This window comes from Aethalodelphis obliquidens, unplaced genomic scaffold (assembly GCF_003676395.1).
Source record: "Aethalodelphis obliquidens isolate GAN/ISIS:26980383/991018 unplaced genomic scaffold, ASM367639v1 scaffold38, whole genome shotgun sequence".
In the NCBI taxonomy this organism is placed as follows: Eukaryota; Metazoa; Chordata; class Mammalia; order Artiodactyla; family Delphinidae; genus Aethalodelphis; species Aethalodelphis obliquidens.
Window position 1 is genome coordinate 7324692 of NW_020837982.1, and position 23441 is coordinate 7348132.

The 23441-nt window shown below is 50.7% G+C and overlaps 1 protein-coding gene, 1 long non-coding RNA gene and 1 other non-coding gene across 3 annotated transcripts; 2 read left to right on the top strand and 1 right to left on the bottom strand.

The window, feature by feature from the left end:
* Positions 1–5597: 5597 nt before the first annotated feature.
* Positions 5598–16179, bottom strand: CCDC92B (coiled-coil domain containing 92B). Its single transcript, XM_027130669.1, has 3 exons — positions 16035–16179; positions 11632–11679; positions 5598–9302 (listed from the first exon to the last, which is right to left on the bottom strand). Exons 1-3 carry the CDS (start codon positions 16162–16164, stop codon positions 8707–8709), a joined length of 774 nt encoding a protein of 257 aa, XP_026986470.1. The 5' UTR covers positions 16165–16179; the 3' UTR covers positions 5598–8706.
* On the top strand, positions 9222–16363 carry LOC113632916 (uncharacterized). The gene is made up of 2 exons (XR_003437990.1): positions 9222–11356; positions 16108–16363. It is a non-coding gene; the product is annotated as an uncharacterized LOC113632916 (long non-coding RNA).
* Positions 16364–23063: 6700 nt separating this feature from the next.
* Positions 23064–23136, top strand: TRNAA-UGC (transfer RNA alanine (anticodon UGC)). Its single transcript has one exon. It is a non-coding gene; the product is annotated as a tRNA-Ala (tRNA).
* The last annotated feature ends 305 nt before the right edge of the window (positions 23137–23441 follow it).

Below are 23441 nucleotides of genomic sequence, written 5' to 3' on the forward strand. Positions count from 1 at the left end.
TTCCTCTGTCAAATAAAAACATCCATTGTCTGGCCTCTTACCTAACTGTTGGGAGGAGATAGTGATCATCAAAGCACTTTAGATAGTGTAAAATACTTCACTCTCTCTTTCAAGCAAAGCTTGCAGGAGCTCAGTACTGCAGGAAGATCAGAGATGAACCAGACCCAGTCCCTGCCAGGAGAAGTTTCAATCTGGTGGGTGAAGAGAGATGCACACAGCAATCTCATGTCTAAGGCTGCAGAATAAAAGCCTTTAAAGAAGGCTGTTCTGAGTGTGCAGGGGAGGCAGTCAGGGAGGGCTTCTGGGAAGAAGCTCCTCTGAAGCTTTGAAGGATAAGAAGGATTCTAATGAGCAAGACAGAGGAATCATATGGGAAGACACAGAAAGAGGGACCCTGGGAATTTATTCACTCGTTTATTTTTTTTAAAACCTTTTAATTTTATTTAGAACTTTGAATACATTCACATGGTTCAAATTTCAAAAAGCATAAAAGGGCATACAGTGAAATCTGTCACCTGCCCCCAGCCATCTGGTTTTCCTTCCCAGACCACCAGGATTACCAGTTCTTTTATATTCTTCTAGAGATATTCTTTGCATATGAGTGTGTGTGTGTGTGTGTGTGTGTGTGTGTGTGTGTGTATTTCCCTTTAGTTACACAAATGGTAACATACTTTACCCTGATTTTTTTACTTACTATATTCTGGAGATATCAGTACACAAAGAGCTTTCTCATTACATTTTATGGCTGGATAATATCCCAGTGTGTAGATGTACTGTAAGTCTTTTAACCAGTCTCCCACCTGAAACTTAAGGAATTTGGAGAATTGTACCTAGTCCAGTTTCAAGCTGCTTCCACCAATGTCTTCTCACCATAGTCTTAACAACAACTACTCCCATCACTTTCGCCAACTATTTCCACCATTGCCTATACGTTGTGCTATGGTTAGGGTGACCACGTGATGTATCATGCAAACCAGGACACTCTGGGAGTGAAAGTGGACACTATTAATAATGACCTTGGGACAACAGGCATAAACCAACACTGTCTTGGCCAAACTAGGATGTCTGGTTCTCAGGTGAGGAGTCCAGCTGCTAGACCAGGGGACTTCTTGAAGGCAACGACCATACCTTATTTATCTGGTATCCCCAGCATCTCCCCAGAGCCTGATGCATAGTAGGTGCTTAATGCACAGTGGTTGGTTGAATGGAGGTCCCGGGTATAGGCAGAGCCAAGCAGTCCTTTAGATGCCTCCACAGGGTTTCACCAGATATTTATAATATCTGGGCTTTCTGAGCAAATATTCCTTTTATGTACTGTATGCTTTGACCTTTGTATACAGAGCTTCAGATCATTTCCGTGATGCCTAGCTGAGACCCACCATGCTGAGCCCTGGAGAGGCACCAGCCTATACCTTGCCCTGGCCTTACTCCTATGTCCTCCTTATGATCAAGGTCTGCGAGTGCCTACTGATAAGTAAGGAAGGGCGCTAATGACCAGTCTGTCCAGGGGCCTAGTGGCTAAGCAGTCCCAGCAGCCTTCGAACCTGCAACATAGCTTCTGTGGATCCTCTTCCCATTTCCTTAGCAGGCTCCTGTTACACAGTCCCCATCCTCAGGGCTGCCTGCCTGGGTGGTACTCCCCATCTTTATGGCTTCTGGGTACAGATGCTAAGTAAATACAAAGGGAAGTTTACCGAGGCTGAGACCTACCCTACATAATGAGTCTGCTTAAAGCCTCCCATCTCCCTAATTATTGTTATGATGGATGCGCCCATTCAGCTGGGCATTCCTATTTCCCCCCCTCATTTCCAGAGTTCCCAAGGGGTTGGAGAGGTGAGCCGGGACCCAAACTTCCCGGATTGCAGGAAGGAGTCCCCTACCCCAATGGCCTGACTCCAGGAACCCATGAGAGAGGGTCCACCTCCCTCAACCCAAACCTGTGTGGTCAGAATTGCCAGGAGGGATGACAGTTAGTAAGACTCCCTGGGCCTCAGTCTCATGATCTATAAAATGAAAGGATTGAAAAATATGATCTCTGAGTTAGGTGGTGCTAACATTGCACATCTCTGCTCTGTACTGTGACTCTGGCCTGGGCTCAGCTTAGAACCTACAGGGGTCTCTGGGAGGACCCAAAGGCCAATCCCTCTCCCCCTTCCTCTTCTTCTCTCCTTTTTCTCTACCTGAAATGGGACCCCAGAGTCCTGGGTAGATGTTTACCCAGGGCTGGTCCTTCCCTTCCTCAGCTACCTGGGGAGATAAAAGGCTAGGGACAAGCAGAGGGGGGCCTGGGCCATACTTCCTGGGCCTGTTACAGCTCTAGCCTTAGTTCACCCTGGGCTCAAACCTGATCCCCAGAGGCTGGAGCGAGGAACGAAGATGGGGCAGCCAGGGCTGCCCTGTCTCCTCCACCTGGGCACACTGGGTAGGAATCAATATGCAGGTTGGCCCTCCATATCTGTGGGTTCTGCATCCGCATGAATGGTTCAACCAACCGCGGATCAAAAAAATAAATTAAAAAAAAAATTTTTGTTGTCGGCACCATGGGGCTTGTGGGAATTCCCCGACCAGGGATTGAACTTGGGCCACAGCTGTGAAAGCACTGAACACTAACCACTAGACCCAGGGAACTCCCAAGAATATTAAAAAAAAAAAATTCCAGAAAGTTCCGAAAAGCAAAACTTGAATTTGCTGCAGTGGCAACTACTTACATAGCATTTACATTGTATTTACAATTTATACCGCATTTATGACTATTTACATAGCATTCACATTGTACTAGGAATTATTAGTAATCTAGAGATGATTTAAAGTATAAGGGAGAGGACTTCCCTGGTGGCACAGTGGTTAAGACTCCATGCTCCCAGTGCAGGGGGCCTGGGTTTGATCCCTAGTCAGGGAACTAGATCCCACATGTATGCCGCAACTAAGACCCAGTGCAGCTAAATAAATAAATATTTAAAAAGAAAAAGAAAAAAAAAAATATATATATATACACCAAAATGTTAAAAAAAAAAAAAAAGTATAAGGGAGAATTGGGTGTTCCTGACAGTCCAACAGTTAGGACTCTACGCTCTGACTGCCAGGGGCCTGGGTTGGATCCCTGGTTGGGGAACTATGATCCCACAAGCAGAGCAACATGGCCAAAGAATAAATAAATAAATACAGAATAAGGGAGGATGTATGCAAATACTATGCCTTTTTTTAAATTTTAAGGCCTCACCACATGGCTTGAGGGATTAGTTCCTCAACCAGGGATCAAGTCTGGGCCCCTGGCAGTGGAAGCACAGGGTCCTAACCACTGGACTGCCAGGGAATTCCCATTTTCTATCAGGGTCTTAAGCAGCCTCAGATTTGGTTTCTGTGGAGGAGGGGGGAGGGGTAGGGAGTTTGGGGGGAGTGTCCTGGAACCAATCCCCTGTGCATGACTGTATGTGACGTCATCTATCTCCATCCCTGACTCCTTCACTATGTGACCTTGAGCAAGTCATTTACCTTTTCTCAATGCCAACTTCTGTGGGAGAAGCATCATGGGAAAAGAGGCATGAAATCAAGGTCTATGAAATCAAGCTCAGATACCATTGTGTCTGTGAAACTGTTCCTCAGTCCTGGCAGCTGGAAGCAGTCACCCCCTCCTTAGAGTGCAGCAAATATTTTATTCAATGTACTTTATTAGTTGGGGTCCACTTGTCTCTCCCCCACTGATTATTTGCTCTTTGACATCATCAGGTCTCATGGAGTTAGCAAGGCACTAAAATCCAACTCAAAATGGCTTTTAAAAGGGTGTCACAGATTGGAGGAGACTAAGGAAAAAATAACTAAATGGAATGGGACCCTGGATAGGTTCCTGGAACAGAAAAAGGACCCTAGGGGAGAACCTGGTGAAACTCAAATAAAGTCTGTGGTTTAGTTAATAGCCACGTACCGATGTTAATTTCTTGGTTTGGATAATTGTACTATGATAAAATAAGATGTTAACATTAGGAGAAGCTGGGTGAGAGACAGGCAGGAACTCTGCATCATTATTGCAACTTTTCTCTAAGTCTAAATTTAGGTTAAAATAAAAAGCAGAAAACCCCCACAAATTAATGCTGATCATTTAAATACAAAAGTGGCGGGGGGGCTGCTTATTGGTCTATATAACTGAAAAAGGCACAGGTATATGGGCTGCAGGCATAGCAGGATCCAGGCAGCTTAATTATAAGGAACTGTCAAACAACAAGGTCCAACAGCCCAGGGAACTATATTCAATATCCTATGATAAATCATAATGGAAAAGAATATGAAAGAGAATATATATGTATAACTCAATCACTTTGCTGTACAGCAGAAATTAACACAACATTGTCAATCAACTATATGTCACAAAAATTAAAAAAAAAAAACCACTCATGACAGAAAAAAAAAAAAAAGGAATTGCCTCCCCCTTTCTAGGTTTTACTTCTTTTGTGGCGCTTCACAATCAGGTAGCCCCGTCCCCGGTGACGGCAAATGGCCCACCAGATTTCCAAGCTGATGTTCTGCCATTTCAGCCACCCAAGAATTTGTCCTTCAGTAGTTCTGTTTGGTTCCCTGCTGTATCCCTAGCACCTAACTTGGTGTGTTAAATGAATGGTTACAGTAAAAGTTCTGAGATGGACTCTTATTGGCTTAGAGTTGCATGCCCATTTCCAGCCCAATCAGTGTGACCTACCTTACCTGGGTCACACGGGTGGGGTCAGAGCCCCGCAACACATTGACTAAGCTGGGAGAAGGCTGTTGCCTGAAAGGAAGTAATAGGTACTGTTATCAGAAGAAAGGCTGCAGGCAAAACCAATATGTCCCCTGCGTTCTTAGAAGGCAGGGCTGCTGCTTTTTCTCCTAGAGCCATCCACAACACAGACCTACATTGAAAATGTACAGGCCTGAAGATGCTGAGTGCGCTGAGCTCCCAGACCGCAGTCCTTGGATAGCTCTTGTTAGTGGAGGATAAGATTAGGGCTCTTCTTCGGGATGCTGGGCTTCTTGCATCTGGATCAGATGGAGATGGTTGTCAGGGCAGAAGAACTGGCATAGCCAAAGACGTCCAGAACCCCAGGATTCCTTCTAGGCCACAACAATGGGCAATTCCAGGCACGGAACCCTTCCAATCTACCCCTGCCAACCCTTGCCAGGAGCCTCTGATCTAAGGTCTTGTTTGTTCATTTGGGTTGGGGTGGCATGGAGAGAGGGACAGGGCTAAGCTGAGCATCAGGACAGACATCTCAGATGAACGCCTTATGCTCTATGTGAGGAATGCCTACTGAGGGGACTTCAGGGTCTCAGCTGCCAGTCTCACCCAACCCCCTGGCTAACTCCCAAACCATTCGCTATCTCCTCCACGGCCTTTCCACAGACCTGTGGTAGGCTGAGGGGATGGGGGCGCAGAGTGCCCACAGGAAAAAAGTCTGACTTGTGTGTTTTTCAGATATTTTATTAAGAATAAGGCATATGACAGTCACCCCTAAAGCACAGGGTTCTATTTCTGTGGGTGAGTGAATACACTCTGAAAAGCATTGGATTAAAAAGCGCAGCCAACAGAGAACTTGGAGCAGGATCCCTCTGCCGCGCCCATGGGGCTCCTGCCAGGTGGCTCTGAAGCCTCGCGCGTCCCCCATTCAAGGCTGGCACCTCAGCGAGAGGGTGCTTAGAGATCCCTGGCTCTCCGTGATGAGGAGATGCTCCTCCACACCCTCTCGGCCTCCTTCCTCTCCATCAGGGAGACCTCTATTGTGCTGCTTGTTTGGGGAAGGGCTACCCCATTTCAGCCCTGGCCTGGCCCCCCAAACTGCAGGCTGCTGTGGGTGGGATATTGAGGGGCAGGGGTACAAAGCCTCATGCTGTATTGCCCACAGGTCCCTGATTGGCTTCCAGAACGGGGAGGGGTCCCCACCTGCAGCTCCTGGTTCCAGCTAGGGCCCCTGAGTGTCCGTGTCAACACAGTCCTCCCCCAATGGGGATTCATGCAGCAGAGAAGAGGGGAGAGGTGGAGGACAGGGAGAGGGAAGGAAACAATCGTTTCCCTTCTAGCCAGCCAAACTTTTTAGGGGCTCAAGGGAGGGCGTCTTTCCCTTGGCAGGGCGGGTCCCCCAGGCTAGGAGAAGGGGAGGGCCAGAAGCTGAGGGCAAGGCTGAGGAGTTTCTGACCGCTGAGGCCAAGGGCAGGCCACTGGCTCCCAGTCTTATTCTGCTGCCCTGAGGGTTCTGTTCCAAACCCAGGTGCAGGAGAGAGGCAGGAAGCCTCTGTCCATTATTTCCAGGAGAGGGAGAGGGAACGGGAATTTCTCATAAAATCTGAACCCTGTATTTGCCTTGGCCCCTGCCCCAGCTCGCCGACACCTCAGCTGGGAGTCAGCGAGTCAGCCGCCCCAGCACGCTGGACCTTCATGTGGGGTACCTCCAAGTACCTCACAATTAAGAGTCATCATCTCTGATTGCTGGAAGAGGGACAGGAGGTGGGAGGTGCTGATGGGGTCACTTGGGGAGAGGCAGGCAGGCCACGGGAGGATCCGTGCGGTAGGGGTTTTGGGGGCCCCCAGCCAGACAGCTCGGGTACACAGGAGGGAAGGAGGAAGAGGGCTATTGCTATAGAGCCGGGGGAGGCCAGGTGGGCGTAGCTATGGCTTTTAGTGGGTGAGCGGGTGGGTAAAGTACTTCACCATCTCTGTAGAAGAATTGGTGTCACAAAGTCACCCGGTTCACCCCAAAAGTTTGATTGTGGAAGATGAGGCTGCCTCCAGAAAGACCCCCTTTCCCTCCTGCCCAGGATCCTCTGGGCCCCGTCAGGTGAGAGCAGCCGAGAGCAGAGACAGGCCTCCTCACTCACACCTGCTCTGAAAGGAAAGGCAACGGGTCGAGGGGGTACGGTGGGTCGCCCACCCTTGAGGGGACACAGAGGGTAGAGGCACAGCCACAGAGACTGGGGAGGGGAGAGGTGGGAGCAGGCAAAGCAAGGACCCTAGGCCACTGCTGTGGCCCCTGAGACTGGACAGCACGGTCCGTTCCGAGGGTGCCTCGGTGGCGGACACCTAGACCAGGCCTGGTTATTGCTCAGTGGTCTCAGCAGTCCTGAGCTGGGAGGGGGCTGCGTATGTGTGAGCTCACGGGTGTCCTGCTCCCTCTAACATATACCGTGAAAGAGGGTATAATTGGGGTTCTTTCCCCCTCTTCTTCATGGGGCCGTGACGGAAAAAGGGTTCATCACCCTAGGGACCTCCCAGACCCCTGGGTGACAAACAGAAGGCTCAGCCCCAACCAGGTCAGGACCTGCCAGGATGGGTGCTTGTGAGTGAGATAAAGGACTCTCCCTGCCCCACGTCCTCCCACGGCAGCCCCTGGAAGACATCACAGGCACTTAGGACTTGATGCAGGACCAACAGAGGAGGGATGGCATGAGAGGACAGGGTTCTAGGGATCTGTCTTTCTTTCCAGGCTGGACTGGGTGGGGGCAATGAACTGGACTGGAGCTTCACTTCCTGCCTTTGGTCGTGAAGGGGAGATGGGGAGAAACGCGTTAGGAGGTGGGCCGTATTCTTTCCTTTTGCCACTCCCCAACCTAGAGAGAGGGCACGAAGCACCCCACCACTGTCAGGTCTGATAGGATTGGGGGCATTCCTGGAGAGGGCCAGGCTGGGGCCTCACCTGTCCACTCCCTCCCCCCCTCCCCCCAGCAAACCCAAACCTCTCTCAACAGCTGCCACTTCCGAGAAGCCGGGCCCTTCTTCCTGCCTCTGGGTGCAGCCAGCTAATGAGGAAGCTGGGCAAAATTAGCACCAATAAACAGGACTAGGAAAACTCCCAGGGCAGCCTTCAGGTTCCCAGCTACCTCCTGAAAGCACTTTCTAACCCTTCCATAAGCCTGATGGGGCAGCCCGACTCTGGCGTGTCCCGAGTCAATACCTAGGTCGGCATCCTGGGGCAGAACTGAGCTGGAGACAGCTCTAGCCCAGGATCTGCCACCAAACCCACGCTGTAATCTTCTCTAAGGGTCTATGGGTGCTAATTTCCAGAAGTTCAAACTTCAATAAGTCCACACTTTCCCCATCAGAGGCTCTGGAGGAGGCAACTTCTAAAGTGTTCCGTGCTCACCTGTAAGGACCTATCAACAGGGTAGGGGGTAGGAGAAGCGGCTTCCAAGGTGAAGGTCCAGCCTCTAGACCTCACCCCGAACTTCCCCTTGGAGGAAGGCTCGGCGGGAAGGGCAGCCGTGGGGGGCTGGGGGAGGCCGCAGCGGGGAGCTGGAAGGCCTAAGGATGCTAAGGGCCACTCTGGTTCCTTTCCGTAGGCCGCCCAGTCTTCCCCCTCCCGCCAAATGATTGTCAGCTTTCCCGGGGCAGGGCGTGACCCCCGCCCCTTCCCCTTCCCCTCCCAGTGGCAGGGTGGGGACCAGATAAAGATCGGTACTGTGAGTCCTCTCCTAGAAAAAGGATGCATTCGCTGGGCCCCGCGGAGGAGGTCCCCGGCGGGAGGGGAGAGCTCAAAGCTTCGGCGTTGTTGGCAAATACAAAAGGCGGGGGCGGCTGGGAGGGGCGAAGGGGCGGGGAGCAGGGGCCGCCTCCGCCCGCTCCCTGGGGGAGGGACCGGCTGCCTCAGCCCCTGGGACCCGCCCGCGCGGCCAGAGCTGCGTCCCTGGTCGGGCCCCGGGCCCGCCTTCCCCCGCTCCCCGCCCCGCCCCTCCCAGCCGGCCCCGCGCTTACTCCGGGTCCGCCGGCGCACTGGGCGGGCTGGGCGCGGCCGGCCGGGTGGCTTGGTCAGGGGGCTCCTGGGGAGGCGGCTGGCGCGGGCTGCGGCCACTGGGCCGCGGGGGCCTCCGGGCGTAGAGGAAGAGCGCGGGGTCTGGCATGGCATCGGCGTCGTCCGGGGCGCCGGCCGAGCGCTCCCGGGCGGCCCAGTCCCGGCCGGGGCCCTTGGCGGCGGCCTCGGCTGCGGGCGGGCGGCGGGCCCGCTGTGCGCGCCGGCGGATCCGGGGCTCGGGGGCGGCGGCGGCGGCGCCGGGGCCTGGGCGCGGAGTCTGCAGTTTCTGGCGCGCCGCGTGCAGCTGGTAGGAGAGGTAGGCGGCCGCCTCGGTGTGCTTCTGCAGCTCAGTGCCCAGCACGGTGGCTCGGTGGCTGCGGCGACGCAGCTCCTCCAGGAAGTGGCGCTCCTCGGCGCGCAGGCTGCAGCGCAGCGCCGACACCAGCGCCTCGCGCTGCGCCACTTCCCGCCGCAGCTCCGCGTTGGCCGCCACCCGCGCCGCCAGCTGTGACTCCAGCTCGCGGCACTTGCTCTCCAGCTCCCGGGACGCCAACTCTGGGCAGGGGAGAGGGAGGGGAGAGTGAGGGTCCCCGCCTGGCTGTTACCTGCACAGCTCACCGATCCTAAGAGCGAAGCCCGGCACCCCCCGCCCCCGACTGCACGTCCTGCGGCGCTCGCCCTCACTCCCCACGCGCCTGCGACGCTGGCCTGCCTCTTTCCTCCTCGAGGCCCTTGCACCTATCTTGCCTTCTGTTTGGCCACTCTGATTCTTCAGTGCGCCCCTTAAGTGCAAACCCTTCCCTGACCATTTATTCACTCCATGACTGTTTGTTGAGCCCTGACTCTGTGCGTTGTATTAGGCATTGTGGGTATGGTGGATAGGAAAACATTCCTCACGAAGCTCACAGCAAGCATAGTGGGAGAGGTATGGTACATAACCACAAAAGAATGTGAGGTTGCATCTGTGACACGTGCCAATACCACGACTGTAACAGGAGACTGTGACCTAATCCAGGAAGGCTTCTCAGCCGAAGAGCAACTTGGGCTAGGATCTGACAGGTGAATAGGAGTTAAGTAGTGAACAGGGGAGAGAAGGATGCTTTGGTCAGAGGGAAGGACTTGTGCAAAAGCCCCGTAGCAGGAGAGACATACAAGAACAAGGGACTGAAAGAACTGGGAGTGTGAGCAGAAAAGGGGAGTCAGTGTGCTGCGAACCTTGTTTCCTTCATAAAGAGCATTTATTACATTTTGTGGGGTTTTTTTAAACTTGTTTATTGTTTGCCTTTGCCCACTGCATTGGGTTTCAAACCTGGATATACACTGGAACCATCCAGAGAGCTTTAAAAAATAGTTTTCCTGGGTCCTATCAAAGTATCAAGTACTGGGAAAGGGTACTTCTTGAATCTTCCCTGGTGATTCTCATGTACCCACAGGGTTGAGGACCCCTACCTCCTGGATCATAAACTCCATTTCAGCAGGGTCTGTATCCCAGGACTGGCGCATGTGAGTGAGAATGGTGACAAAGGGTAGGTAAAAGGTGACTTCTGGAGGGGACAGGAAAACCACCAAGTGATTTTCATATAAAAGGAGGACAAGGAAAGAGAGCTCTCAAGCCCACTGAGAGGGAAAGTAAAAACCAGGACACTGGGGCAGTGCCTTGAGCCCAGATGACCCCAAAAGCCCTTTCAGAGGAAGGACAGTAGGTGGAGTAAAAGCTACTGTTGTCACAGAACTGTTCTTGCCTGGTGTCTGGGATATGTGACCCCTTCCTCCAAGCACGTAGGCACAAAGAGGCCGCCCATGACTGCCACTTAAAGCAGTCGGCAGAATTAGTTCAGGGCCATAAGTGTTTAGATGTTTATGCATGATATGCAAAGCAGTTAGTAGCGCTCCTAGCATTTTACCTTAACCTTAAACTTCCAGCCTTCCCTGCGCCTAACTCTTGGTCCTGTCGCTGTTGATCTATAAGCAGCACATCAATATGGCAGGGAGCCCATTCTTAAAACCCTCCTGGCCAAGAAATACTACTTTTGTGATTCCTTTCAAATCAAGCATTTACTGAGTCCCTCTCCATGTCAGGTAATGTGCTTTGCACTGAGAGACGATGGGTAACACCCAGTCCTAGTTCTCAGAGATCATATCATCTGGAAATTAAGATCTCAACAATGCAACCCCTCCCATTTGAAAAAATTAATTGTGGCAAAAAAACAAGGAACCAATTTTGCCATCTTAACCATTTTTTAAGTGTACAGTAGTGTTAATATACTCGCATTGTTGTGCAACAGATCTCTAGAATTTTTTCATCTTGCAAAACTGAAACTCTATACTCATTGAACACCATCTCCCCACACCACTCCCCATTTTACAGGTGAAGTAATAATCTATAAACAAATATTTCAGTGGAATTTCTACAACGGCAAGAAGTCATGCTTTTGTAAAATGAAGAATTTGCTAATGTGCCTGTGTCTCTTTGCTCCTCCTCTAGACTATGTTCCTTGAAGTCAAAGACCCCATATTGTCATCGTGTTGAATCTTGACACTCAGCATCTTGGAGGGTGTGGACACGGACTGTGAGAATCACTCGTACAAGGATGAGAAGGATTAGGGAGGTGGGTCACAAAGGAATGAAGTCAGCCATGTGGACTTCCTGGACACCATCTCCTTCCTGCTTTCATTTTCCCACTTTGGACAGAGACAGGGATACAGGGCACTATGTATGGTGGTGCAGGTTCTTCATTGCACAAGGTCACCCAGCTGAGTGGGCAAATGAGGCTGACGTCCTGCACTCAGTAAGCTGAGGAGTGGCTGTCCCCAAGTCTGGACCAGGGGTGGACAAGGCTTGGGTCCTAAGTGGTGGGGAAAAGGTGACCACTTGTCCTCTTACCTTGTTGGTGAGATTGGGCCTCTTTCATTTCCAGGTCATGGGTCAGTTCTGGGGGCAGAGATAAGAAAAGGCAGTCGTGTGTATGTTAGAGATAGAGAGAAAGAGTATGTGTGTGAGATCAGGAATCACAGCCCAGTAAAAGTGTCGATAAGGATTCTCAGAAACCCTCTAAACTACCCCCCCCTCCATGCTTCTTTTACTGCAGCCCAGAGAGGGAAAGAGATGAAAGAGAGGTGTCAGAGGCATAGCCTGAGCCAATCTAGCTGATTCTAAGCCCAGAGATCTTTCCAGTGTAAGCTTTGTGGCCTCGATTTGGGGGTTAGTTCAACGCTTGTGGGACTGAGGCTTGCTTTTGGGGCTGGGGGGGGAGTATCTGCCCCTTCCCAGAGGTGATGTACAAATATTTAACATGCCAACCAATCAGAGACAGCCTGGAGGACCCCTGCTGCCCAGGGCACGTTCTCTTTACTGTTTAGTTGGTGGGTCTGGGAAGGCTGGAGTGTCCTGGGCTGCTTGGGGACACTAAAGGGGGATTCAGGGCAGTGGCTATTTACCAATAGGACACGTGCGTTTCACTGTTGTCACAGCCAGTACTGCTGTGCCGGTGCTCTTTTCTGAACATCAGCCCTGCCCTTTCTAAGCTCTGGTTCCGCCACTTTCCGCAGGGCGGGGAGAAGAGCTTCAAGGAGGACAGCGCCACCTGGTGAAGCAAAGCCTGCATGGCGCTCGGCTTGGCGCTGAGCGGGTGGGGCGGGGCAGCCAAGGGGCCCCGCCAAGGGCACTGGTTGCAGGAGCAGTTTCCTCCTCTGCCTGCCTGTCTTCCCAGTCCCCAACCCTTAGATCCCAGAATGCCCCATCCCTCAGCCAGCTGGGTTTGATCATTTTTGCAGCCCACTCCCCGCTCCCCCCAACTCCATCAGAGCTCAGGGGCTGGAGGTGGGCAGGAGGGAGCCCAGGAGCCGCAGCTGCCTATGATGGAGGGCATCTGCTCAGGAGCACCTGGGTGTACCTGCAGGGATGCAGCCTGGTGCCCAAAGGGAGAAGGTGTGAACGTGGGGGTGGGGAAGGTAGCCGATCTCTGGGTCCACTGCCCAGTAGCACCAACAGAGAGAGACTCACCCTGTGGGCCCTCTGTCTGCCCCTCCTTGCTGCCTTCACCAGACTCTTCTAGGGACTAGGGGCTTTTCTGGAGGTGCCTTCTCTGGGGAAGCCAACAGTTGCCAGGAGACAGACAGCCTGGAGTGCCTGGGCCTTTTGCTGTGACCGGAGCCTGAACCTCCTCCCTGGGGTCCCTGGGAGAACTCTGATGCCTTCACCCCGCCAGGGCTTCCTGGGGCCAGCTTGGCCCCTCCTCCAAGGCCCTGTGATGTAACCCAAGGGGCCCAGGACTAGGTTTGGGGATGTAGCCCACGGGACTCTGGCTCTGTCACTGACTGCCTGTGGGCTTGTTTCTCCTTAGCCCTTAACCACTAGAGTTGGGGGTGGGGGGACAGAACCCCAGCTGGGCTCCACTCCCCCATCCATCAACTCTCCCTGCCCATCTTCCAGCCAGGGTCCCCATGGTTTAGATGAGTGCGCTGTGAGGTCAGACACACTGTGTGACCTCAGGCCAGTGACAGCACCTCTCTGAGCCTCAGTCTCCCCATCTGTGAAATGGGAACGAAGTTGCACCCACCTCACAAGGGGCTGTTGCTAAGATTAAATGAGACAAAAGAAATAAAGGGCTCAGTCTTGGGCTGAGTCGGCTCTTGTTATCATCCAAGCTACCTCCGCAACCACAGCACATTTACCCACCTCTCAAGCCCCTTCATTTTGAGTTGTCACGCAGGTTCTTCCCAAAGGCCTGCCCTCCTGGTTCCTACACCAGCCCCTCCCCACTCTTATCCTTTTCCCACCCTCTGGGTCCCTCTTTAATCTTTTTTTTTTTTAAAAAATATTTATCTATTTATTTTTGGCTGCATTGGGTCCTCGTTGCTGTGTGTGGGCTTTCTCTAGTTGCGGTACGCGGGCTTCTCATCGCGGTGGCTTCTCTTGTTGCAGAGCACGGGCTCTAGGCACGTGGGCTTCAGCAGTTGTGGCTCGCAGGCCCTAGAACACACGCTCAGTAGTTGTGCCACACGGGCTTAGTTGCTCCGCGGCACATGGGATCTTCCTGGACCAGGGCTCGAACCCGTGACCCCTGCATTGGCAGGTGGATTCTTACCCACTGTGCCACCAGGGAAACCCCAATCTCTTTTTTAAAAATCGCCTTTGTCCTGCTCTCTTTTCCTCCTCACTCCCCCACCCTTTGGAGGGAGGGCCTTATTCAGTCATTTCAGCCCCAAGAGTGGCTGCTCCAGGCCAGCCTGGAGTTATTTTTATCCCCTGAATCAATACCCAAGAGGCTGCAGGCCCACACTTGTCTGAGAAGAGTGGTGGGGGCTGAGGGATCTCCATTCCTGCCTCTTCCACTTTCTTGGGATCCTGGCCTGTGTCTAGAATTAGAGCTAAGCAAAAAGAAATTAGAGGAAGAGCTACAGGGTCTTAGGGTTCACTCATGTCAATTTTCCTTTAATGTTATTACTGCAATGAAAAGGTAGCATCAGGCAGGGGTGAGATGGTGTGGGTCATCCCTGCCCCCTGGGCTGGCCTCTGCTGCCTGCCAGGCTTTGGGGGAGATGGCAGGGAGCCTGGTCTTGGCAAATCGCAGCTGAACCTGTATATGGAGCTGAAAGTTAGGACTGCCGGCTTCTCGTGCCATAGAGTGAGAAGCCAGGCAGGTCACTTGAACCTTCTGGGCCTCAGTTTCCCTCTGGGGAATGGGGAGTCTTCCATGAGCAGGGGATGGAAAGGAGGTAGAAATCTGAGCATGTTGAGAGAATGGGCAGAAAGCAACAGAGGCATCGCAACTGGAAGTGTGGAGCTCTGGGTTCTAATCCTGGCTCTGACACTAACATTGTGACTCTCTCTCTGGGCCTCAGTTTACCTATTTGTACAATGAAGAGGTTGGGCTGTTCCAGCTGAGACATTGAACGAATCATTGGCTCTAAAGCCTGCACTTGAAGACTCTGCCTGGGTGAGCATTTGGGCCAGAGCCCAGCCTCTGAGAAGGCTACACAGCTGAGGCTTGAGGTGCAAGAGCGGAGGTCAGGCATGCGATTTACATCATCCTTGGCACCTCCCTCTGTCCTGCTTACAAATCCAATTGGTTGCCAGATCCCTTCTTTCAATCTGCCTCCCACTGGTCCTCCCCTTTCCATCCCCCTTCATCTCTCCCCCGGACCTGTCACTAGTCTCCCTGCCTCCTTCTCCCACCAATTCATCTGCCATACAACTGCTGGATTGAGTTTCTTTCTTTCTTTTTTTTTTTTTAAGTTATATTTATTTTTGGCTGTGTTGGGTCTTCGTTGCTGTGTTCTGGCTTTCTCTAGTTGCAGAGAGTGGGGACTACTCTTCGTTGTGGTGCACGGGCTTCTCATTGCGGTGGCTTCTCTTGTTGCAGAGCATGGGCTCTAGGTGCGTGGGCTTTAGTAGTTGTGGCACGTGGGCTCACTAGCTGTGGCTCGCGGGCTCTAGAGCGCAGACGCAGTAGTTGTGGCGCACGGGCTTAGTTGCTCCGTGGCACGTGGGATCTTCTTGGACCAGGGCTCGAACCCATGTCCCCTGCGTTGGCAGGTGGATTTTTAACCACTGCGCCACCAGGGAAGTCCTTGGCAGGCAGATTCTTAACCACTGCACCACCAGGGAAGTCCCCCGGATTGAGTTTCTTAATGTAGCATGATTCTGCTCAAAGATCTTCAGTGGCTCCCTACTACCCAGGAGGACTTCTTAGCTGTCCTGATATTGGTCACAGTCTTCCATGATCTGCCTGCAACCGTTATTTCCCAGCAACTTTAAGCACAGCATTATCCAGTCGAATAGAGCTTTTCGTGAGCTTTTGGTTTCCTACCTTCTGAATGTTGCCACGCTGTTCCTTTCATTTGGAAAGCTTTCTCCACCCTCGTTGCCCCGTAACATCTCAGCATGTCTAAATCTTACTCAGCTCTCAGGGAGAGGAAGTGCTCCCTCCTCTGGGGAGCGTGGGATGCCTGGTCTCCTCCTCCATCACCCACGCCTCAAGCTGGACATGATCCTGCCCGTGAACTCCTGTCAGCCCTCTTCATTTTTTGTGTATCTTTAGATTACCTGTTGGTGTGTGTGTGTCTCCCCAGCTAGACTGAGGGCTTCTTAGGGCTGCGAGGTGCTTGATGAACATTTTGTATCTCACTTCCCTAAGATTCAGTTTCCTCACCAAGAAAAAGGGGTGATCGAACACCTGCCTGGCAGGATTGTTAAGAGGCTCAGAGAGGCTCACGGTGGACACCCCATCAGGGACAGTGCTTATGATGATGACAGTCGCCCCCCGCCATCCCTCCAGGCCTCACCTGAGCAGCGTTTCTGCAGCCTCAGGATTTCCAGGTGCAGGTCTCGCAGCAGGGCCATCTGTTCTTTTTTCAGGAAGCTGATGTGGCGTTGCACGCTCTGGATCTGATGCTCCAGGGACACGGTATCCATGGCAACCCAGGCCTGGGCCCCACCTGGGGAGGATGACAAGGTGAACCCACATCTTCTGGGCCCATCCACCCTGCCAACCTTCAGGTCCTTTCAATTGTCTCCTTCAGTCTGGGGTCCTGTTGTACCAGGCAGATGATTCTGCCACTGAAGTCATTTGTATTTACTCACTGAAACTTCATAAACAAGCGGTGTGTTGGCAGGAAGTATAATTATTCCCATTTAACAGATGAAGAACCAGAGGCTCAGAGGGAAATGGCTTTACTCCCTTGCCCCCATGTAACTTTAGCCTCTTCTGTATCTCAGAGGAAAACAAATGGGGCAGCAAAGTCAGTAAAGAAAGACAGACATTTGGGTTCTCGTCTGCTGCTTCACAAGCTGTGTGACTTTGGGCAAGCCCTCTCCCTCTCTAGGCTCTCAGTTTTCTCCTGGGTAAAATTAGGGAATTGTGGAGAGGATGAATGCTGAAGCCTCTCCCGCTCTGCCATCGCTCAAGCATCCCAGCTCAAGGGTGACCGTCAACTGGCAGGGCAGTGTGATGGTTAGCGCACAACCCTCCGCCAGTTCAATTCCATTTCTCTGATTTAACCTCAGCCCAGGGCTCTGGACTCTTCCATGTCACAGAAGAGGAAGATCTGATGAATGTTTTATTAAGACTGATCCTGTGGGCTGAGGGCAGGTGGTGGAGTCCCTTTTTCCAAGAGGAATGGGGGAGGGTCATATGGAGACCTAAGCAGTAGGTCCATGGTAGAAGCTTATGACACTGTGATGGGAGAGGGAGGCTTGCATCCCTGAATCCTAGTGATGGCCTGGCTTTTCAGCGCTCTCTCTTCTGACCCTGCCCCTTGCCCAGTGAGTCTCTTCTGTGATGATCAGCGTCTTGGAAAAGCATAGGCAGAGGGCAAAAACAGGAGGCAGAGGGCAGCGGAAGCCGAGCTCTCTGGAGTCCAGGACTCAGAGCTCATGCCTTCTCCGCCAGGGACTCCCAAAGCTTGTGACGGCCCTTCCTCCACCTGTCCTAGGAATTCCCTGGCCAGAGGAGAGGAAAACCAGTTGCTGGCTTGTTCTGTTCAGCAATGGTCCCCTTGAAACAGGCTTTCTGGTAAGCCTCTGCAAAGCAAGATTTCCATTTGTAGGGTCACATCCAGCAGGTGCACCTGAGAACCTCACATTCATAGGTTCCTCTCTTGGGGCCCCCCTTCCCTTGTACCTGTATGGCCTCCCTAATCCAACCAAATGGACTTTCACTTCAGCAGCGGAGTGGGTGGCCCTTTGGCCTGTGGGAATCACTGGTTATATTTACTGACCATCTGCTATATTTAGGGAACTTTATGCACATTATCTTACTTCTGCCAACCACTCTTCAGTAGGTATCACCACCTCCATTTCACAAACAAAGAAACAGACTCAGAGCTGAAGTGACTTGTGCCAGTTCACGTGGTCAGTAAGTGGCAGCAGATCCAATTCTCCAACCAAGTCTTTGGAATCCAAAGAAGTTTCCCAGTATTTACACTGAAAACAGTCCTGGGTTTGAATCCTAGGTTTTTCGGTTCCCTGCTGTGTGACTTTGGGCAAGAAAGTTAACCTCTCTAAACCTTGCTTCCCCTCTCTGTAAAATGAGGCTACTAATAGGAGCAGTCCTAGGACAGTTGTAAGGGTTAAATGAAGTTAGAAATTGTAGAGCACTTAGCACAGAACCTGGCCCAATCAATGCCTCATCCCTTCTCCTCCCTGTTTAATGTCTGAGTAGGTTAATCCGTGCCCTGATTTGTCCATTTGTTCATCATTCATTCATTCAATGATCTACTGTTACCAACCACTGTGCTGGGTACAGGGACATAGTGATGAACAAAACAGTATTCCTGCTTTCTGCTCTCATGGAGCTCACAAGGCCAAGAGAAGAGAATCAAACAAATAAACAGGTACATCAAACAAACAAATAATACAAATAAGTTTACAGTTACAATCTGTAAGTGCTGTGAAAGAAACCTGCAGGGTGAACGTTGAAAGAATATAAAGTGGGACCTAGTTTAGATCTGGGGTCAGGGAAGGTATCTTTGTGGAAATGATTTTAGGCTGAGGGACTTCCCTGGTGGCCTAGTGGATAAGAATCCGTGCTCCCAATGCAGGGGGCCCGGGTTCGATCCCTGGTTAGGAAACTAGATCTCACATTCATGCCGCAACTAAGAGTTCACGTGCCACAGCTAAGGAGCCCGTGTGCCGCAAATAAGGAGCCCATGAGCCGCAACTAAGGAGCCCACGTGCTGCAATGAAGACCTGGTGCAACCAAATAAATATTAAAAAAAAAAAAAGAAATGATTTTAGGCTGAGACCTTGTGGCAGGCAGAATTCCAAGGTGGTCCCCAAGATTCCCAGCCCCTGATATATACACCCTCTAACATTATCCCCTCCCCTTGGGTGTGGGTGGGACTGTGAATATGATAGATTTCATTCCTCTGATTAGGTTATATGACAAAGGTGAAGGATTTTACAGATGTAATTAAGGTCTCCAATCAGTTGACTTTGAGTTAAAAACAGAAGGAAGATTATTCTGGGTGGGCCAGGTTCTAAGGGCCCTTGCTATAGGAAGAGATCTGAAGCATGAGAGAAATTTGGCTTCTGACCTAGAAGGGGTAAACTGCCATGCTGTGAGACAGCCTGTGCGGGAAGCCAAAGGCAAGAACCTGAGCGAGGGCTCTAGCAGCTGAGAATGGTCCCTGATTGACAGCTAGCAAGAAAATGGGGACTCCAGTCCTACAGCTGCAGGGAAGTAAATACTGCCAACAACCTAAGGTATCTTGGAAACGGATCTTTCCCTAGTTGAACCTTCAGAGAAGGATGCAGCCCTACCTTGATTTCAGCCTTAGGAGACCCTGAGTGGAGGACCCAAGTAAAAGGTGCCAGACTTCTGATCCTTGGAAACTGTGAGATGATAAATTTATGCAGCAATAGAAAACTAATACAGACTTGAAGAGGGGTAGGAGTTAGAAGACTAAAGGGAAGAGCATTCCACACAGGGAACAGCATCTGTGAAGGCCCAGAGGTAGAATAATGATGTCTTACATTTACTGAGTGCCTACTATGTGCCAGGCTTTGCGCTAAGTGCTTCATGTGGTCTTTTTGAGGAACGGAGACATTGCCACTGCTGGTGAAGTTGAAGTGTAAGATATTAGCGGAGAGTTGCAGGAAGTGAGGTTAGCAAGTGAAAGATCACACAGGGACTTAAAACTGTGTTAAGAATTTTGGACTAATGCTAAATGAATTGGAAAGTTATTAAAGGATTTTAAGCAGGAGATGGACGTGATATGATTTGCATTTTTAAAAGATCACTGGCTGTTGTGGGGAGGGCAGATGAGAGGGGGCAGAGTGGATGTGGGGAAGTCAGCTGGGAAAATGTAGCAGTTATTAAGGTGAGAGATGACAAAGGCCTGGACCGGATGATGGAGGTAGAGTTGGAGACAAGTTCCAGGTGTATTTTATGGGTAGAACTGGCAGGATGAGGGGATGGCTTGGATTGGATCATGATGATGGGGAAGGGGATGTCCAGGATGTCTCCCAGTTTTCCAGTTTGGGAAACTCAAGTATGAAAGCACTTTTTGCTGGGTCTTTCCCCATTTCTTCATCTTTCATGCTGGACCTCTTTCACATTGGATCTCTTCTATAATCACTCCTTCCATGATCTCATCCATTCCAATGGCTGTAAATGCTATTTATATGCTGACCCCTAAACTAAATCTCCTAATACTTCCACTTGGGTGTCTAATAGGTCCCTCAAACTTACAAGGTTCAATACTGAATTCTTATGATCTCTCCTACAAGCCTGCTCTGGCCCAGTGTTCGCCATCTTGATAAAGGGCACTTGGTTGCTCAGGCCAAAAACCTAGGAGTCATCTTTGATTCCTTTCTTTTTTCTTTCTTTATTTTAAAATTTATGTTTGGCTATGTTGGGTCTTTGTTGCTGCTTGTGGGCTTTCTCTAGTTGTGGAGAGCGGTAGTTGTGGCACACGGGCTTAGTTGCTCCATAGCATGTGGGATCTTTTTGGACCAGGGATCAAACCCACGTCCCCTGCATTGGCAGGCAGATTCTTAACCACTGAGCCACCAGGGAAGCTCTGGCCTCATGGCTTTTTATTCAACTTGCCAAGCATACTGTAGCCTCAGGGACTTTCCCTCTGCCAGGAATGTCCTCCTTCAGGATACCCTCAAGGTCCATTCCCTCCCTGCATTCAGGACTCTGACCCAGGGCCCTTCTCTGATTGCCTGATTTAAAATAGAACTCTTGGGAATTCCTTGGCAGTCCAGTGGTCAGGACATTGTGCTTCTACTGCTGGGGGCCCAGGTTTGTTCCCTGATGGGGGAACTACGATCCCTCAAGCCGCATGGCACAGCCAAAACAAACAAACAAGAAACCAAAAAATGGAACACTCTGTCACCCTCCATTCCCTTAATCTGCATTGTTTTGTTTCCCATGAACTTATCACCACAAGAATACATTACATTTCTGCTTATCTGTTTCTCCTGCCAGATCATTGGCAATCCAAGGTGAAGGACTCTGTTTTGTTTCCCCCTGTTCCCTAGTAGCTAGCACAGCATCTGGCAAATAGGAACCACTCAGTAAACATGTGTAGAATGCCTGAGTGAGTGAATCTGTCAAGCTGAGGCAGACTGACGGAGAAGCGGATTTACAGAGAAGTTAAGTCCCAGCCCGAGACATGTTAGATTTGACGTGCTCAGGAGGCCTCAAACAAGGAGAAATAGATTTCAAGCAGGCAGTCAGTATACTGGTGCCTAACTCGGGAGGAACAGGTGAGCTACGTCTGTGCTCTTGTGTATCTGTGTTGGGATGTGTGTGCCTCTGCACCTGTGCGTATACTTGAGCCTGTGTGCATGCCTCAAGGAGTGCATGGATGTGTGTGCATGTGTGTATGTGTGTTGGGGGAGGGTTCCTGCTTCTCTTGTATCTATGTGTCTGCTGTGCGCGCACCCGAAGGATGAAGGCATGTGGGCCTATGCTTAGGATGAAGAGAGAAAATGTCTGTCCCTAGCTGCTGAAAAGCAAATGTTTCTGAAGAGTAAAAGCCCTTTCCACACAGCCCTGGAGACTGGACCCTGGCCACAGTGAGAGGCTGAACCAACCAGCTGTTTCTGTGCCTTCCCAGAAGGACTTGAGTATTTGCTTCCAACTAGGCAGGCTGTTCTTCTCGGGGCAGAAATTTGGGTCACAAACGATCTTGGCAAATATTCTTTCTTAGACGGTATTGTTTAGTTTGTTTGGGGGAGGGCGGGGAATGGAGTGGGGAAGGGGGAACCAGGGACAACACAGATCTCTCTGTGTAGCTGGGGAATCATAGGCACTTCAGAAGGCCTGAGCCAGGAAAACGTCAGGTTTTTGCATAGAAATGCAGTGCCGGAAGCTCCAGACTTCAGAAAATGCTCCTGCCTGAGGACTTGGTCCAGGCCAGTGGCAGCAGATGAAGGGTTAGAGCTATCAGTGCCGTCTTCTCCCTGCACCCAGCCTGAGATGCCCAAACTCACAGATTATAGTGCTTGCTGAGAAGGGTCCCTCATCTCTGTCCACTGTCCCGACCACTTCAGGGCCTGCGTTGTTTATGCTGCCCACCTTCTCCTTGTGTCCCTAGTTCTCTCTTTGAATTTTCTAGTTTGATAAAAAAAAGTTCATTTAAAAAAAGTGTCATTAAGAATAAAAAGGACCTGTAACACAGGCTTCACAATTTATAGAGTTAATTCCAAGTACTTTTGATATGCCTCTCATCTATTTGAAAGTTATAGATATTTTTCCTTCTTGGGGAAGCTGGTGGGAGAAACCTTCTGTGCTCAGGTCCCCAACCATTGACAAAGTGTCAGGCCCAGGAACTCTGTGATCCTGGTACAATTCTGACTTTCTAAGGCCTGGGCTCCTGATCTCTGAAAATGACCTCATCTCCTGCTTGTCTCGAGCTTATGGGTACCCACTTCCTTCCCCAGCTATCTATCTACCACAGACTGGGCAAGGAGGAAACTGTAGTTCTCTCTCCTCTCCAGTTCTTAGAGCTCCTTGGGTTGAAAGAACCACAGAAAGTACAGAATCATAGTACTCAGGGCTCAGAGGGGCCCTCAGAATCATCGCAATCAGTGTTTTTCAAACTTTGCTGCATAGAGCCCCAGAGCTCTGCAAAGGGGTCTCAGATGTGGCCAAAAGGTTTGAGGGCAAAAGACAGGATGGAAGCTTTGCTGTGTTTCTTCCTCTTTTATATGGTGGGCTTGTGCATACAAATTCATTGGAGAAAGGGCTTCCACTAACCAAAAGTTTGAAAACCACTTAAGTAGTCCAAATTTTCCTTGAGTGGCTAACCATCCTCCCTTCCTTAGTCTGTTCCATGTCCCTTGGTCTCTGCTGCCCCCGTCTCTCCCTCAGGCAGACACCGTGGCTGGGAGATGAAGCACAACTGAAGCCTCTTGCTTTCGCTTATGTGGAGTTTGCACTGTCTGCCACCGCGCAGCCCCTGACTGCTTCTCTTGTCCCAGTTTCAATTTCATTCTTGGTGTTTCTTGTCTCTTTGGGACTGAAAATATTTATTGAGTCAACAAATATCCTTGCACTGTTCTTGAACATTAAAATACCCACATTTTGTTAAAATTCTTTAAGTATGAATTCTTGTTTCAAGGAGAAAGTTAAACTTATGTTTATCATTCTTATAGCCAGGGCAGGTATATTAGATAAGACAGGCATGGTAATAAATGGATAAATAAATGAATGAATATATTCTTTACTTTTCTTAGTCATTATTCCTCTTCACTACCTGACTCTGAGGCCTGGGGTAGGAGGGAGAGCAGGAACTCAAGAAGTCTTTCTCAGACATGGATGCACAGGTAATAATATTTATAGTAATCATCAGCAGAATTCCCTGGCGGTCCAGTGGTTAGAACTCTGCACTTGCACTGCGGGGGGCCCAGGTTCGATCCCTGGTCGGGGAACTGAGATCCCGAAAGCCATGCAGCCAAGTTAAAAAAAACAAAGAAAAAAAACCATCTGTGCACAGGTAATAATACCTATAAAATAACAATAAATGGCTGGCACTGCTCTTAGCATTTTATGTATATTAACTCATTTATTTATTTACTTATTATTTTTTTTGGCTGCGCGGTTTGTGGGATCTTAGTTCCCTGACCAGGGATTGAATCCGGGCCCTCTGCAGTGAGAGCGCCCAGTCCTAACCACTGAACCACCAGGGAACCTCCTAACTCATTTATCTTTACAACAACCCTGCACTGAAGGTCCT

Coding starts and splice junctions, on each gene's coding strand:
- CCDC92B (XM_027130669.1), bottom strand. CDS start 16,164: ATGGATACCGTGTCCCTGGAGCATCAGATCCAGAGCGTGCAACGCCAC. Junction 11,680..16,034: donor GCTGCAGAAACGCTGCTCAG/GTGAGGCCTGGA, acceptor CTCTGCCCCCAG/AACTGACCCATGACCTGGAA. Junction 9,303..11,631: donor GGCCCAATCTCACCAACAAG/GTAAGAGGACAA, acceptor TCCCCTGCCCAG/AGTTGGCGTCCCGGGAGCTG.